The sequence below is a fragment of the Lampris incognitus genome, chromosome 3 (genome assembly GCF_029633865.1).
Source record: "Lampris incognitus isolate fLamInc1 chromosome 3, fLamInc1.hap2, whole genome shotgun sequence".
Lineage (NCBI taxonomy): Eukaryota > Metazoa > Chordata > Actinopteri > Lampriformes > Lampridae > Lampris > Lampris incognitus.
In genome coordinates, this window is record NC_079213.1 from 103691748 (window position 1) to 103708651 (window position 16904).

Genomic DNA, 16904 nt, shown 5'->3' on the forward strand with positions numbered 1-16904 from the left:
TCGTGTGAGACGGATGCAATGTGCCGAAGCAAGATTTGCTGTTTATCCAAAACTGTTTTTCCCTCTCGCATCAAGTTGGTATATGTGACTCCCGTTTAAAGTTGAAAACTTTCCCAGACAGCACCCGGATGTGGGCCACTTCAGGCAATGATGCGGCACCGATGGCCTTCTTCTGGCCCTGACAAAATGGATGTGAGCCTGAAGTGGCCCACATGTATAATAGCAAATATGGCCCAAATCAAATGTGGGTCTTTTTTGGCAAAGATGCGGTGCTCTCGGCAGCATGTAATCGGATGTGACCCTGAAGTGGCCCGTGTGGTAAATGGTGAATATGGCCCAAAATCACAGAACAAATGTGGGCCACCTTTGGAAAATATGTGGCACATGTGGCATTGCTATGGCTTGGTTCTGGCCCAGATCTGGGAAACAGGAGTGGACCGCCCAAGTGCAAGTGTCGGGTGTGGGACAGTTCTGGGCCACAACAATTTTGCTGTCTGGGTTGACTGTAATTGGATTAGCTATGCCGAACAGGCCTGTACACAAGTTGTCATACGTTCCTGAAAAAACAAAAACATGTTTAAACGAATGAATGCTGCTAGAGTTGTTTATAAGGACATTGCATGAGGGTGACATAACTTTTCTTCATGAGATGTCCTTGAAAATCAGTTGTGCGTTTGTCTTGACAGAGTGGGGGGGAGGGAAAGAGAATTTTAATCAGGTCTGGGTATGTTAATTTTGCATCCTCCATCCATTATCCGAACCGCTTATCCTGCCCTCGGGGTGGCGGGGATGCTGGAGCCTATCACTTTACGCAAATTATTCAACTTATTACAAAACATTCCCAATCCTCAACGTCCCATTAAACCAGTTACACAGGTCGGTGGATTTCCACTCTGGTCCCCTGGTTTGTAAGGAACTGTTTAGGCCTATGTGTGAGCGCCATCTAGTGGTTTAAACCTGTAACCCTTTATACGGGACGGTTCCTCATACCCATAATTCAAGTCAAGTCAAGTCAATTTTATTTGTATGGCCCAATATCGGGGTAGTCCAACCTTGGGGGTCGTCCCGGGTCGTCCTCTGTGTGGATTTTGTATGTTCTCACTGTGTCTGCGTGGGTTTCCTCCCACAGTCCAAAGACATGCAGGTCAGGTGAATCGGACATACTAAATTGTCCCTAGGTGTGAATGTGTGTGTGTGTGTGTGTGTGTGAGGTGTGTGTGTGGGTCAATCAATCAATCAGTCAAGTTGCATTTTATATAGCGCTTTTCCTGTGATAGACTGCCGGCCTGTCAAGTCAAGTCAAATCAATTTTATTTGTATAGCCCAGTATCACAAATTACATATTTGCCTCAGTAGGCTTTACAGCAACACAACATCCTGTCCTTAGACCCTCTCATTGGATAAGGAACAACTCCCTAAAAAAAAAAAAAAAAAAACCTCTAACAGGGAGAAAACAACAGGAAGAAACCTCAGGGAGAGCAACAGAGGAGGGATCTCTCTCCCAAGACGGACAACGTGCAATGGATGTCGTGTTTACACAACCTACATAATACAGCACTGAAATAGGATAACACAATCGTAATGGAATTATAACATGTATGAAGAATATGATGCACAGGATGCCAAGCAGTCCAGATGCCACCGGAGCAGCCCAGGACCCAAGGCCAGGGTATCTCCCCGCTTGCTGCCCAATGACTGCTCGGGAAGGCTCCAGCATCCCCCCTGACCCTGAGAGCAAGATGAGCAGTTTGGATGATGGATGGATGGATAGTTTAGTTACTTGGCTTGTTACATATAACATGCACATAAAGCCATAAGAGCAGACACTTTGGTATTTCACTCTATTTTTTCACGTAGAAAAGTTACAGGTTTGGCGTACATAAATGGCAAGGGATTAATAAAATCAACATCATCAAAGCAAACAAACTATACCCCCCCCGTCCTGTCTCCATAAATAAATAAATACAAACATAAATACACTGCTCAAAAAAATAAAGGGAACACATAAGCAATGCAATGTAGCTCCAAGTCAATCACACTTTTGAGATATCAACCTGTCCAGTTAGGAAGCAACACTGATTTGTGAATCAATGTCACCTGTTGGTAAATTGTCTAATTTCCACCAGGTAGAAATTAGACAATTTGCAAGACAACCCCTATAAAAGGAATGGATTTGCAGGTGGTGGCCACAGACCATTTGCCTGTCCTCATCTTTTCTGGCCGATCTTTGGTTAGTTTTTCATTTTGCTAGTGACCTCACCACTAGAGGTGGCATGAGGCGGTATCTGCAACCTACAGAAGTTGCTCAGGTAGTGCAGCTCATCCAGGATGGCATATCAATGCGTGCTGTGGCAAGAAGATTTGATGTGTCTCCCAGCACAGTGTCCAGAGCATGGAGGAGGTACCAGGAGACAGGCCAGTACACCAGGAGACGTGGAGGGGGCCGCAGGAGGACAACAACCCCGCAGCAGGACCGCTATCTGGTCCTTTGTGCAAGGAGGAACAGGAGGAGCACTGCCGGAGCCCTACAAAACGACCTTCAACAGGCCACTAATGTGCAGGTTTCTGCTCAAACAGTGAGAAACAGAATGCATGAGGATGGTACGAGGGCCCGACGTCCACAATTGGGGCCTGTGCTCACAGCCCAACACCGTGCAGCCCGATTGACCTTTGCCAGAGAACATCTTGGTTGGCAGATTCGCCATTGGCGCCCTGTGCTCTTCACAGATGAGAGCAGGTTCACACTGAACACATGTGACAGACGTGAGAGAGTCTGGAGACGCTGTGGAGAACGTTTTGCTGTCTGCAACATCCTCCAGTATGACCGGTTTGGCGGTGGGTCAGTGATGGTCTGGGGAGGCATATCCTTGGAGGGCCGCACAGACCTCTACGTGCTAGCCAGAGGTACCATGACTGCCATTAGGTACCGGGATGAGATCCTCAGACCCATTGTCAGACCATATGCTGGTGCAGTGGGCCCTGGGTTCCTGCTCATGCATGACAATGCTCGTCCTCATGTGGCCAGAGTGTGTCAGCAGTTCCTGTATGTCGAGGGCATTGATGCTATGGACTGGCCTGCACGTTCCCCAGACCTGAATCCAATCGAGCACCTCTGGGACATCATGTCTCGTACCATCCACCAACGCGATGTCGCACCACAGACTGTCCAGGAGTTGACCGATGCCCTGATCCAGGTCTGGGAGGAGATCCCTCAGGAGACCATCCGTTGTCTCATCAGGAGCATGCCCAGACGTTGTAGGGAGTGCATACAGGCACATGGAGGCCACACACACTACTGAGCCTCATTTTGAATCGTCTTGAAGAATTTCCACAGAAGTTGGATCAGCCTATGTTCTCATTTTCCACTTTGATTTTGAGTATGATTCTGAATCCAGACCTTAATGGGCTAATGATTTTGATTTCCATTGATCATTCTTAGGTTATTTTGCTCTAAACACATTCCTCTGTCTAATAAATAAAGATTTTCAGCTGAAATATTTCATTCATCGAGGTCTATATTGTGTTTTTAGGTGTTCCCTTTATTTTTTTGAGCAGTATAAATAGACATCCAGGTGAATGGCCAAAAAAAAAATAATTTTTTTTTGACTTGACAGGAAATGAGACAACTGAATGACGCTGAAAACCACACAAACAATAATAGGACAGTGTGATGATACGTGCAGTAATATTGAACTTAAATCTCTGAAATTTAAAACAGCACATTTTAGAAGAATGCACAGCTTTCAAACACAGATGAGGAACAAAATGCAGAAACACAGATGCAGATGGGTACACCCACCTCGTATAGTGGTAGACAGTCAACACATATAAATCTGCATAGTAAACCCTTTTCATATCAGGCTATGAATTTTGGTTTCATACCGCCCATTCCTACTGTATGCAATAACATGGGGCAGTTAACCTAGTCATTGGACCACTTTTCAAACCTATTGTGTCCATGTGCAATTGTTTTAACTGGTTTTATTTACATTATTTTTTTTTGTCTTTTGTTTTTTTGTTTTGTTTTTTTAGCATTGTGTTCTCAACATCATTGCAAACGATCTTTTCAAGCTATAAATAAAGGTTTGAATGAATGAAAGGTTTGAATACTCAGGGCACTCAGTTCTTTTCCATTTTAAAGCCCCACGGTCTCTGCCTCATGCACGGGCCTGAGGACCACCTCTTTCTTGAGGGCAAAGTGAGTGAGGTTCACCCTGGCACGCAACCTTTCCCTGTGCTGGAGCAAACTGTACAGAGCTTTGGCTAACTTAGCCAGCACCAGCGTGCATGTGACCTCCACTGCCAACAGGCTGTTGTAAATCAGCATTTGGGCCTTGCAATCCTGAGGTCTGCTCCTGCGTGGCGCAGTGTAAGAGGAAGATTGATGGAGAAACTTTGGCCCCGCAGGACAAAAAAAGACCTGGGGCATAGTTGGTCGATATGTTGTTGTTGTGGTTGTTGTGGTTGTGGTAGTTGTTGTTGTTGTTGTTGTGGTGCTTGCCATGGTAGTTGTTGGCATGACAGTTGTGCCTGTGGTCATCACAGTACTGGGGGTTGTCGTTGCAATAGTAGTCACAAGTACAGTCGTGGTGATAGCAGTTGTGAAAATCATTGTTGTCGTTGGGGTTGTTGTTGTTGTTGTTGTTGTCATAATAGTAGTTGTTGGTGTTGTCATAATAGTAGTTGTTGGTGTTGTCATGGAACTTGTTGGTGGTGGTGTGGTTGTGGTTATCGTTGGTGTTGTTGTTGTCATGGTAGTTGTTTGTGGTGTTGTTGTAATAGTGATCGTGGGTGTGGTAGGGGCCAAGGTGGTGGTGGGGATGGTTGTAGTTGTTGGCAAGGTGGTGGTGGGTGAAATCGTTGTGGTGAGCATTGGTGTTGTGCTTGTTGCCATGGTGGTTGTAGTTTCTGCGGGTGTCTCTGTCGTGGTAAGAGCGGTAGTTAATGTTGTGGGAGGTAAAGTGGTGATGAAGGCTGTGGTCATTGGCTGGGTGGTTGGGAGCTTAGTGGTTTGCCTGGTGGTTGTCGTAGCAATGGTTGCGGTAGTGGAGGGGGTGGTGGTAGAAGGCGTGGTCGCAGTTGTTGTGGTGATGACGGTGGTAGCAGGTGTGGTAGTGGTTGGTGGAAAGGTGGGGCACACAAGCTCATCCTCTGTTAGAGACACCACCTTCCGTCCCCGTAGACTCTCTGGGTGTTCACACACCTCAGGAGACACTGACTTGATCTTCATCGAATTGGCTTTCATCCAGTGGTACAGATATGTAAGCATGCAGTCACAGCGCCAGGGGTTTCCATTGAGATAGACTTTGCTGAGTTTCTTTAAGGACTCAAAAATGTCCTCAGGAAGTGTCTTAAATTTGTTGTTAGCTAGCCTCAGCGTGGTCAGAGAGGGGACATTATCAAACGTGTTTGCATCCAGAGATGTTAGCATGTTGTTCAGGAGATTTAGCTCCCTTATTTTCGTAAGACCTTTGAAATTTTCTGCAGACAAGGTAGTGATTTTATTTTTGGACAGATCTAGTTTAGTTAGTTCCTTCAGAGGGCTAAATACTGCATCAGGGAGAGAGCTAAGGTTATTTTGACTAAAACTTAAACTGGTCAGTTTTGGCATCTTTCCAAATAGCACCGCAGGTAGAACAGTGAGCTGATTCTTGTGGAGCGTTAGCTGCTTCATCTCAGGGAAGCCCACAAAAAATTCATCTGGTAATTCTGTCAGGAAATTGCTATCTAAAAGCAGCTTATTCAGCTTGTCTTTGTGGGGAATGAGATTAGGTGGCAGTTCAGTTATATTGTTTACAGACAGATTAATTTCTATCAGGTTGGGCAAGTTCTGAAAGATCGAGCTAGGAATAGAGGTCAGCTGGTTTTCATACAGCCTTAATACCTGTAGTTTGATGAGGTTTGAGAAGAGGTTATCAGATACAGCAGTTAGTTGGTTTTTAGCTAAGTGGAGGGTGATGAGGTTCTCAAGATCATCAAAAGTCCCCTCTTCGATTTCATGAATGTTGTTGGTGTGTAAGTGGAGCTCTTTAAGTTTCGCCAGCTTGTCAAAAAGGCCCTTCTCCAGATAACGTAGTTTATTGAGCTTCAGTATAAGTTTCTCCAGGTTGCTCAGGCCTTCAAAGACGCCCACCGGGATCGACGTTATGAGCGTGGATGTGATCTCAATGTCCCTGAGCATTGGTAGACCCTCAAAAGCCCCGGCCTCAATAGATACCGTTGGTGTACCCATGAATTCCACCTTTTTTAGCTCGGGATTTGTTGCAAAGGATCCTCTGGGTATGGTCGTGATTTTACTGCCCACAAAAAAGACCTCTGTCACGCCCTTTGTCAGATTGGTTGGGATTGCTGTCATATTTTTGCCAAAAACGTCCTTGGATATTGAATCATCCACCTTTCCACACAGCTGAGATGGGAATCGAAACAGTAAAGGCAGAAGAAGGAGTGCAAGTCTTGCTCTCGGCATGGTTATTCACTACAAAGAAAAAATAAAAGATTTGAGAAAAAGATAGTACTGATAAAAATTAAATACCAGCCCAGAAAAGTTAATAAAAACAAAGTCATACAATACAGAAACATTTTTGATGATATATAGTGTGTCCCTTAATAGATCAAATTGATCTATGAATGGCATCTCAAGTGTTTTTTTTTAACCTCTTGACATTAATTATAAACAGTCAAAAGACAGAGTAGCGTTTTCCAAACAAGATTATCACAGCTTTACAGGATCATCACAATTTTCATTTTTTTATGTCATTCTACTTCAAATGAGTCCAAACAATGCAGCATTTCCTACCCGTTCACTCCCTGACACAGACGTGAAACAGACGCTTACGATGGTCACAGAAAAATAAACTAACATGCAAAGGTATTCGAGGTATCTATCTTAAGCAGCTGGCCCATCGAGTGCGGGATGCCCACATGACCTGTAGGTTACTGGCCTCTGCGCTGGCAGATAAGACCAAAGGAGGGAAGCTTATGACGCTGCACTTTACTACTGTGCTGTGAAGAGGCCAGGCAGAAGCCGGCACTATTGACTATAGGCAATACTTGATCATTCGCACACCTACTGTAACTCTAGCACACCCGTTATCAACTTTAGTCGCTTTAATCACCATTCTAGGTCCTTCGTTCCTTCTGCCATCAGGCTGTTAAATGCTGAGAGTAGTCATTTTAAATAAAGGCTTTATATCGCTTTTAAACCACCATAGTAGGGTTATACCTTGTTTGTTTTTCGCATGGCTCGTGGGCCTGTACGTTTACTGACAGTAGTGGGGGGGGGGGTGACGAGCAATGCATCTTAGAATGTGGTATTTATTTATTTATTTATTTGTTTTATTCTTTTAACTTGGGTGAATTTCTACCCTTCGCCTGGCCCTTGTGTGAGTCTACATGCAAGGCCACACGAGGGCGACAGTGTGCATCTCCTGCCCATGTACCGATCAGCCTATTGTCTCTGACGTACTGGTGATTGCCACTCGTCTGTGAGTTTGTGTATATGGTCCGGGCAGATTGTAGAACCGAGTTGCCCTTCTGGGATGAATAAAGTCTGAATCTGAATTTATTAATTGTTGCTGTGTTGCTTAAATCATGACAGTGTCAGCCTGACGTGTCTTTACCCTTCTAGGTTTTTAATCTTACGAGTAATTTTAACCCCTCCCCCTTTTTTTTCTCTCCAATTGTATCCGGCCAATTACCCCACTCTTCTGCTCCACCCCCTCTGCCGATCCGGGGGAGGGCTGCAGACTACCACAGGCCTCCTCCCATACATGTGGAGTCGCCAGCCGCTTCTTTTCACCTGACAGTGAGGAGTTTCACCAGGGGGACGTAGCGCGTGGAAGGATCACGCTATTCCCTCCAGTTACCCCTCCTCCCCCTTGAACAGGCGCCCCCGATTGACCAGAGGAGGCGCTAGTGCAGCAACCAGTACAAATACCCACATCCGGCTTCCCACCCACAGACATGGCCAGTTGTTTCTCTACCTGTCTTACCTCCGACCAAGCCGGAGGTAAGACAGGGATTCGGTCCGGCGAGCCCCGTGTTGGTAGGCACCGGAATCGCCTGCTGTGCTACCCGGTGGCAGTAACTCACAAGAGCCTCGTTACCTCCGGCTTGGTCGGGCGTCCCTACGGACACGGTTGGCCGGGTCTGCAGGCGGGAAGCTGGATGTGGGTATGTGTCGTGGTCGCGGTCGCGGCACTAGCGCCTCCTCTGGTCGTTTGGGGCGCCTGTTCGGGGGGAAGGGGGGAATAGCGTGATCCTCCCACGCACTACGTCCCCCTGGTGAAACTCCTCACTGTCAGGTGAAAAGAAGCGGCTGGCGACTCCACATATGTGGGAGGAGGCGGCATGTGGTAGTCTGCAGCCCTCCCCGGAGCGGCAGAGGGGGTGGAGCAGCGACCGGGACGGCTCAGAAGAGTGGGTTAATTGGCCGGATACAATTGGAGAGAAAAGGGGGGGGGGAAATACCCCCCCCCCAAATAAAAGATATAGAATAAACCCCACAAGCGTGGTCTGGTGTTAATTTGCACTTTAATATTCAAAGTGATACAGCACCAAGTGGCGCACTGAACGTGGTGCAGGGAAAAGTCACAGCACTGAGCAGCCGACAGTGCTGCCACTGTAACAGGGTCGCCACTTTAGTTGCTTTTGGTTTAGAAAATTTGCAATGAGCAAAAATGCGGAACAACATTCAACTCCAATTAAAGTCAAACGACTCGGATAAGCAGTGCCCCTCCCTGCTTCTTGCCACTGAATCGCTCCTGGTTGGCCACGTCTGACGGGTCCTGAAACTCCTCACCACGGTTGTGGTTTAGTTGTAACCGCCCGAGATGTGTTCCAATGCACGTGACCGATGCCCTTCATCATCAGAATGCAGATGGCGCATGTCTGTCTATGTGCAGACATGCGCCATTTGTCAAACAGCCACAACACCGTCCAGACCCACGTGCACCTGATCCAAGTTGTGAGCATCATGTCCTACTTAACGTCCCTACCAAGGGTGTGTGTGTGTGAGTGTGTGTGTGTGTGTGTGTGTGTGTGTGTGTGTGTGTGTGTGTGTGTGTGTGTGCGTGTGTGTGTGTGCGTGTGTGTGCGTGTGTGAGAGAGAGAGAGAGAAAGACAACTTACTTAGTCTGTACTTGGTCTGCTCACAACTCTTGCTCTACCTTTTGATTTACTTCTCTTTCTTTATTGTTATTGTTGTGTTATTGTTTCTTTATTGTTCAGTGTAATGTTGTGTTAATGTTCATTATTAGTGTTATTGTGTACTGTCCAAATTCTTGGACAAGTTGCACTTTGATGCTTTGGCGACATTGTTTTTAAAGCTTTCATGCCAATAAAGCCCTTTGAATTGAATTGAATTGAATTGACAGGGAGAGAGAGAGAGACAGAGAGAGAGAAACGGAGAGATGGCGAGAGAGGGTGGAGGGAGAGACAGAGCGAGTGAGACAGAGAGATCGAGAGAGAGGGAGCAAGAGAGAGAGACACACAGAGTGAGTGAGACAGAGAGGGAGAGAGAGCAAGGGAGAGAGAGAGAAACAATGAGAGAGGGAGAGAGAGAGTGAGTGAGACAGAGAGAGAGAAACAATGAGAGAGTGAGTGAGACAGAGAGAGAGAGTGAGACAGAGAGAGAGAAACAGAGAGAGTGAGTGAGACAGAGAGAGAGAGTGAGACAGAGAGAGAGAAACAATGAGAGAGTGAGTGAGACAGAGAGAGAGAGTGAGACAGAGAGAGAGAAACAATGAGAGAGTGAGTGAGACAGAGAGAGAGAGTGAGACAGAGAGAGAGAAACAATGAGAGAGAGAGAGAGAGAGAGAGAGAGAGAGAGAGAGAGAGAGAGAGAGAGAGAGAGAGAGAGAGAGAGAGAGAGAGAGAGAGAGTGAGAGAGAGTGAGACAGAGAGAGAGTGAGAGTGAGACAGAGAGAGAGAGAGAGAGAGAGAGAGAGAGTGAGACAGAGAGAGAGTGAGAGTGAGACAGAGAGACAGAGAGAGAGTGAGAGTGAGACAGAGAGAGAGAGAGAGAGAGAGAGAGAGAGTGAGAGAGAGTGAGAACGAGAGAGAGTGAGAGTGAGACAGAGAGAGAGAGAGAGAGAGAGAGAGAGAGAGAGAGAGAGAGAGAGAGTGAGACAGAGAGAGAGTGAGAGTGAGACAGAGAGAGAGAGAGAGAGAGAGAGAGAGAGAGAGAGAGAGAGAGAGTGAGACAGACAGAGAGCGAGAGGGAGCCTGATACAGACTTGCACCAGCAGAAGGATCTGCTTGGTGTTCTCTCCAAACAAATCCAGCTTGGGCATTTAAAGTCAGTGTTGCAGGCTGGTGACGGTGTTTTGTCAGCTGGTTTCTGTGGGTTATTTGGCAGCAGACGTGGTCTTGGAGTAGATCTTGGGAGTGGGTTCATTGAAGAGGACAATACATCCCTCCACAGAGTTCAGCTGCAGAGGGATCAGCTTTTCTTTCTGCTCTGTTGTTTTGAACCTCAAACAAACAAAAAGCAGCACAAAATGAAACCTTCTGTTTCACACATGTTCAGTTGGGTGCTCAGTACATTTTGTAATGGCAGCTGTTTGTTGAAAGAGGGGAGGAGAACTACTGGTTTGCCCCTGTCAAATGTGGGCATTGCCAGGCATCTGGGTAGCGTACTGGTCTATTCCGTTACCTATGACCAACACAGGGATCGCTGGTTCGAATCCCCGTGTTACCTCCTGCTTGGTCGGGCGTCCCTACAGACACAATTGGCCGTGTATGTGGGTGGGAAGCCGGATGTGGGTATGTGTCCTGGTCGTTGCACTAGCGCCTCCTCTGGCCGGTCAGGGTGCCTGTTCGGAAGGGGGGGGTAGCATGATCCTTCCACGCGTTACGTCCCCCTGTGAAACTCCTCACTGCCAGGTGAAAAGAAGCAGCTCATGTATTGGATGAGGCGTGTGGTAGTCTGCAGCCCTCCCTGGATCGGCAGAGAGGGTGGAGCAGCGACTGGGACGGAAGAGTGGGGTAATTGGCCGGATACCATTGGGGAGAAGGGGGGGGTCCAAAAACAAATGTGGGCATTGCCATTAAAATGTTACTGCAGCAAGAGTCATAGGAAACCACTGAAATGCAACTCTCAGCTCCTTACTGCCCCCCCCCCCCATGCACAATACTGCTGCCACTACTGCCACTACCACAACTACTACTACTACTGATGATGATAATAACAATAATGCTACTACTGCTGCTACCACTATTTGTATTATTACCACCACCACTCTAAATGATAAATGGACTGCATTTATAAAGCACTTTTCTAGTCTACTAACCTCTGAAAGCACTTTACAGTGTACGCCTCACATACACACACATTCATACTCTGATGGTGGAGGCTGCCATGCAAGGCTCCACCCTGATCATCAGGAGAAGTTAGGGGTTCAGCCGGGGATCGAACCAGTGACCTTCCGATTACTAGACGACCTATTCTACCTCCTGAGCCATGCTGCCCCTATATAACCCCACGACCCTGAGAGCAGGATAAGCTGTTCAGATAATGGATGGACATATATATATATATATATATATATATATATATATATATATATATATATATATATATATATAAAATCCAGTGAGTCAAGTACATTCTCTATGAGACAGTACAAGCCTGTTTCATGCCGTAAGCTGTCAGCTGTCAATATATATACGTATATACATATATATATACATATACATACACACACACACACACACACACACACACACACTAGAAAAAACGTTTAATACAATTAAAAGTTTTTTGCATTAAAAATTTTGTTTCCTACATCTATATTGGTATTCTGCTCCTCATTAGTTTAGTACTTTTATCAACACCATTGACAGTATCCAGAAAAAAATATATATATATACACATATACACACACACACACACATACATACACTATCTACTACTACTACTTTCGGCTGCTCCCATTAGGGGGCGCCACAGCGGATCATCCGTTTCCATCTCGTCCTGTCCTCTGCGTCTTCCTCTGTCACACCAGCCACCTGCATGTCCTCCCTCACCACATCCATAAACCTCCTCTTTGGCCTTCCTCTTCTCCTCTTCCCTGGCAGCTCCATATTCAGCATCCTTCTCCCAGTATACCCAGCATCTCTCCTCCACACATGTCCAAACCATCTCCATCTTGCCTCTCTTGTTTTGTCTCCAAACCGTCCAACCTGAGCTGTCTCTCTAATACCCCTTTCACACAGGCCAAAAAAACCTGCTAACATCCATCTTTGGTCAATGCAACATGGACCACCACGGCGGATGTTCGTGGGTTTTGTGAAAGAGGTATAATATACTCGTTCCTAATCCTGTCCTTCTTCATCACTCCCAGTGAAAATCTTAGCATCTTCAGCTCTGCCACCTCCACCTCCAGCTCCTCCTCCTGTCTTTTCATCAGTGCCACTGTCTCCAAACCATATAACATAGCTGGTCTCACAACCATCTTGTAAACCTTCCCTTTAACTCTTGCTGGTACCCTTCTGTCACAAATCACTCCTGACACTCTTCTCCACCCACTCCACCCTGCCTGCACTCTCTTCTCCACCTCTCTTCTGCACTCCCCGTTACTTTGGACTGTTGACCGCAAGTATTTAAACTCACATGCCTTCGTCACCTCCACTCCTTGCATCCTGACCATCCCACTGTCCTCCCTCTCATTCACGCATAGCTATTCTGTCCTGCTCCTACTGACTTTCATTCCTCTTCTCTCCACGAACAATATTCCTTCACTACTACTGCTACTCCTAATATAGTAAATACTACCACTTCTGTTAGTTAATGTTATTACTATTGTGACTATTAATACTAGTATTAATACTGCTATTAGCATTACTGCTAACCCCAACTAAAACTAGCATTTTAACTGCTATCACTACTACAGCTGCTGATGTTACTGCTACTGTGTGTGTGTGTGGGGGGGGGGGGGTAGTAGGATAGGTTCTTCAAAGGAGTTGAATCAAGTGGACTTGGTATATATACCAAGTGCAATACCAAGTGCAACTGGACTTGGTATATATACCAAGTCCAGTTGGACTTGATTCAACTCCTTTGGATAACCATGACCCGGATGAATGAGAACATTCACAGACAGGATAGGTTCTTGTGTTTTATTGGTTTCCTTTTTGTTTATTTCTGGTTCTTGCTGCTCTTCTGATTCTCCTCTCCCCTCAAACCAGTGTGATTGCCTTTTTTAACTTGTGATAAAACACTGCAGTATTGATATTGGAAACTTGTCTTTTACTTTCATCAGTAAACAAACCTGTGTACCCTTTATTGGGTTAGTGCATGCCTAGTATTGTGAAATTGTGGGTATTTCTTTCCCTGGGTGGAAGTCTCAGGGTCGGGGTTGCGTAGTCGGGCTACATCGTTAAACATCAGATCTGAGCTCCAGCCACGTGTGTCAGCCGCATACTTTTCTAAACCCTGATTGGTGATTTGAGTCCAAATATGTGCACATGATTACATGTGCACACACGTGACTATGCCCATGGCGTCGCAATCTCACTCCAGCCAGGTAGCCAAACTTGGCAACCCTGCACAAACGTATGTAGGAGGCCGAGAGCGTTTGCTTGTATGAATGAGTAGAAGGCCCCCTGCTCTATCTGCAGTACTGTCAGTCAGTTTGTAGTGATGTAGTATTCGTTCTGAACGTAAACCTTGCACAGCACGCCGGTGTGAAGCTAATCTCCAGCGCTAACAGATATGTCGGCAGCCCTTCCATTTGGGTTCATCTCCACTGGGAGAAGCTGAAGAAGGTCCAGTGTGTGGGAAGATGGCGGCGCGGACTCACGTTTGCCACGGCTTCACCCAGTACGACTACGCAGCGTCTTTGTCCACATCTACACCCGCGTCTAAGTTCGTGTTGTCGTGTGAAGTTTTTATTTTGATCTTCGATTTTTTTTTCCGTTAAATGGCTGGGAGAGCTGGCGTTCGGCTGAGAGAGCTTGGTCTGCTGCGCCCTGTGGGCCCAGGGACCACAGCCATGCTCAGAGCTGCACCCGAGAGGAAACACCGAGGCAGTCCGGCGGCGGCCTAGCCTAGCGTCGACTGTGCAGTGTTTTTGTCTGCGTCTGCATTTGTGTTGTTGTGAGGGGTGCGGGGGAGGTGTGTCGAGGGTGTCTGGCTGGGAGAGCTGTCATTGGATTGGCTGTGGGACCCTGGTGTGCTGCGCCCGATGGGCCCAGGGACCACGGCCCTGCCTGGAGCTGTGCGCGAAGAGGAAGCACCGAGGGCGGTCTGACAGGATGCAGAAGCGGGGCAGGCTAAGCTAACTGCTAGCCCATGCAGACCGGCAGTTCCGGCAGGCATCCTGGCTGGCCTCCTGGCTGGCCTTCGTTCTCCTGCACAGTGAAAGTGAGTGAGTGGACTGTGTTGTTAACTGTTTTGGGGTTTTTTTCCCCCTTTGTTCGCTCTGTTTTTGTACGTTTTTAGTGGTGTCGTTTTTGTAAATTTTGGATATGTGTTCTTATCGTTTGTGTTGCACTGCTGTGGGCTGGGTGAAACAAAATTTTGTTTCTTTTGTGTACGCAAGTACATGATAGAAGTGACGATAACTTGTTCCTGATCCCTGATCCTCTGGGAGAGAATGCAGCAAAACAAAAGAGAAAATCTGCCTGTGAATTTAAGAAGAATTTGTCTCAGCATCCAGGGTGAATCACAGTCTGCCGGCGCTGCCAGTGTTTTGAAGTGGAATGAAACCTACAGGGGGCGCTGTACAGCAGTCTGGGTGCGTAAGATGTCATCGTTCGACTGATGAGACATGAGACACTGTATTGTCTCATGTGTGGAGACTTTAGAAGAGTCTGGAAAGTACGCGGGCACTGGACGTGGTTACCGAGTCAGAGTGGCTTTTCACTGGCCGCGTCTTCTTCATTTTAGACGGACTGATGAACGTGATGAAGATCACATGAGCCGTCACACTCGTCCTGCATCAGTGTTAAACGTTCAAAACCCTTTTGAGAGACGGATTCTTTCCACGGTACTTGTTGCCAACATACAGACACACACACACACACACACACACACACACACACTCACGGGCGACATTAAGATTCGGGACGGATAAGCTAGCAGCTAACTAGTGAGTCAGTAGGACGTAAGCGTCCGGTTGTACCGGAAGTTCTTATGCCAACAGACACACCCGGAGGTTCTGCAGCGCGACATGAACGCACCGAGCCCTTCATTACTGCTGCACACCAAGTACCGGCGGGAAACGCCCTTCCCCGCCCACACACACACACACACACACACACACACACACACACACATCAGCCGAGCTCTGATCTGAAAGTATTAGAGGGAACGTTGATTGTCACTTCCTGTTTCCAACAGGACTCATTACTACCAGTTGTCACTCCGTAATAGCTGGACCGAGTGTGAACTTGACCAAATTAACACACACACACACACACACACACACACACACACACACACACAAGCCGACTCAGCCTGCTGGAACAACATGAGGAAAAGTGGCTTCAGTCATATCCTGAACAGAACTTTTTCTGCTGTTTGTCTCCAGCTCACATTTGGGTGATGGCCATGGCCACTCCTGGAAATTGCCTCAAAACAAAAAAGAAGAAGGTATTTTAGCAACAGCACGATTAAGTTACCATCCAAACATGTGACGAGGTGTATACACTAGATGGCAGTCTTTCAGAAGAAAACTGTAGGCGGTTAAAGTACGCACGCAAATTTGAGACTGTAATGTGTACCATTAGACACACAAACACACACACGTGTATATATATATATATACATACATACATATACATACACACACACACACACACACACACACACACACACACACACACACACACACACACACACATTATCCCATTATCAGAAGCACGTTCTCAGCCCAAGGTACGGCTGGGAAATCTTCAACAAGATGCAGTATAATAACGTCAAGATTTGTTCCCGATACCTGCCCAATGAAAATGTACCATCGTATTGCCATGTGTTGTATTACCTGTAATGTGTACAACTGGACCTGCGACAAATAGCAGAGGATAGATGAAAATTCTCATATAAACATGCATTACTTTCACCCGCTTCCAACCGCGGCCTTCTGAACCCACTAGAAGGTGTAGCAAACCCCTTCTAACCCATATCTATGAGGCTGATCATCACTGATGACGCCCAGTGACCTCATTCAGAGTGGGTGTTACTTTGACGAGGCTAGTCTATAGTTATCTGAAGGCTGTCTGCCATTTTTGAAATCAATGTACTCTGCCTGCAAGTGAATTTCAGTTCATTGTGCATGTTTTTTTTTCTTTTTTTCCCCAGTCATTCCACAAACCCTATCATCATAACATGAGTCTTGGCTGTAAATATGGAATTGGGAAAAACATGAGCACATGTTCACTAGGGATGTTGGGAAGCTTGATTTTTGTAATCCACGTCATATTATATTACATCATATATCTAAAAACATGGCGCACGGTGGCGCACGGTGGCGCATTGGTCGCCTCGCAGCAAGAAGGTCCTGGGTTCGAACCCTGGGGTTGTCCATCCTCGGGGGTCGTCCCTGGTCGTCCTTTGTGTGGAGTTTGCATGTTCTCCCCGTGGGTTTCCTCCGGGTGCTCTGGTTTCCTCCCACAGTCCAAAGACATGTAGGTCAGGTGAATCAGTTGTACTAAATTGTCCCTAGATGTGACTGTGTGTGTGGGCCCTGTGATGGACTGGCGACCTGTCTCCCCGCCTGCCACCCAATGACTGCTGGGATAGGCTCCAGTAGCCCCGCGACCCCAGTTGGGATAAGCGGTTTGGATAATGGATGGATGGACAGATCTGGAAACATGCATGTACATGTACGTCATTTTTCTGTAAACATTTCAACAGTTTTCTAAGAGTTTGAAAGGATTTTGACAACATTTGATACAGACTC

General features: G+C 46.7%; 1 protein-coding gene across 2 annotated transcripts; it reads right to left on the bottom strand.

The window, feature by feature from the left end:
* Window positions 1-3594: 3594 nt before the first annotated feature.
* Window positions 3595-6835, bottom strand: LOC130109279 (carboxypeptidase N subunit 2-like). 2 transcript variants are annotated; one of them, XM_056276096.1, is made up of 3 exons: window positions 6797-6835; window positions 5885-6475; window positions 5331-5481 (listed from the first exon to the last, which is right to left on the bottom strand). In XM_056276096.1, exons 2-3 carry the CDS (start codon window positions 6464-6466, stop codon window positions 5455-5457), a joined length of 609 nt encoding a protein of 202 aa, XP_056132071.1. In that variant the 5' UTR covers window positions 6467-6475; window positions 6797-6835; the 3' UTR covers window positions 5331-5454. The 2 variants fall into 2 exon arrangements, with proteins under 2 accessions (XP_056132069.1, XP_056132071.1); XM_056276094.1 differs by having other exon boundaries at window positions 3595-6475.
* Between the last annotated feature and the right edge of the window lie 10069 nt (window positions 6836-16904).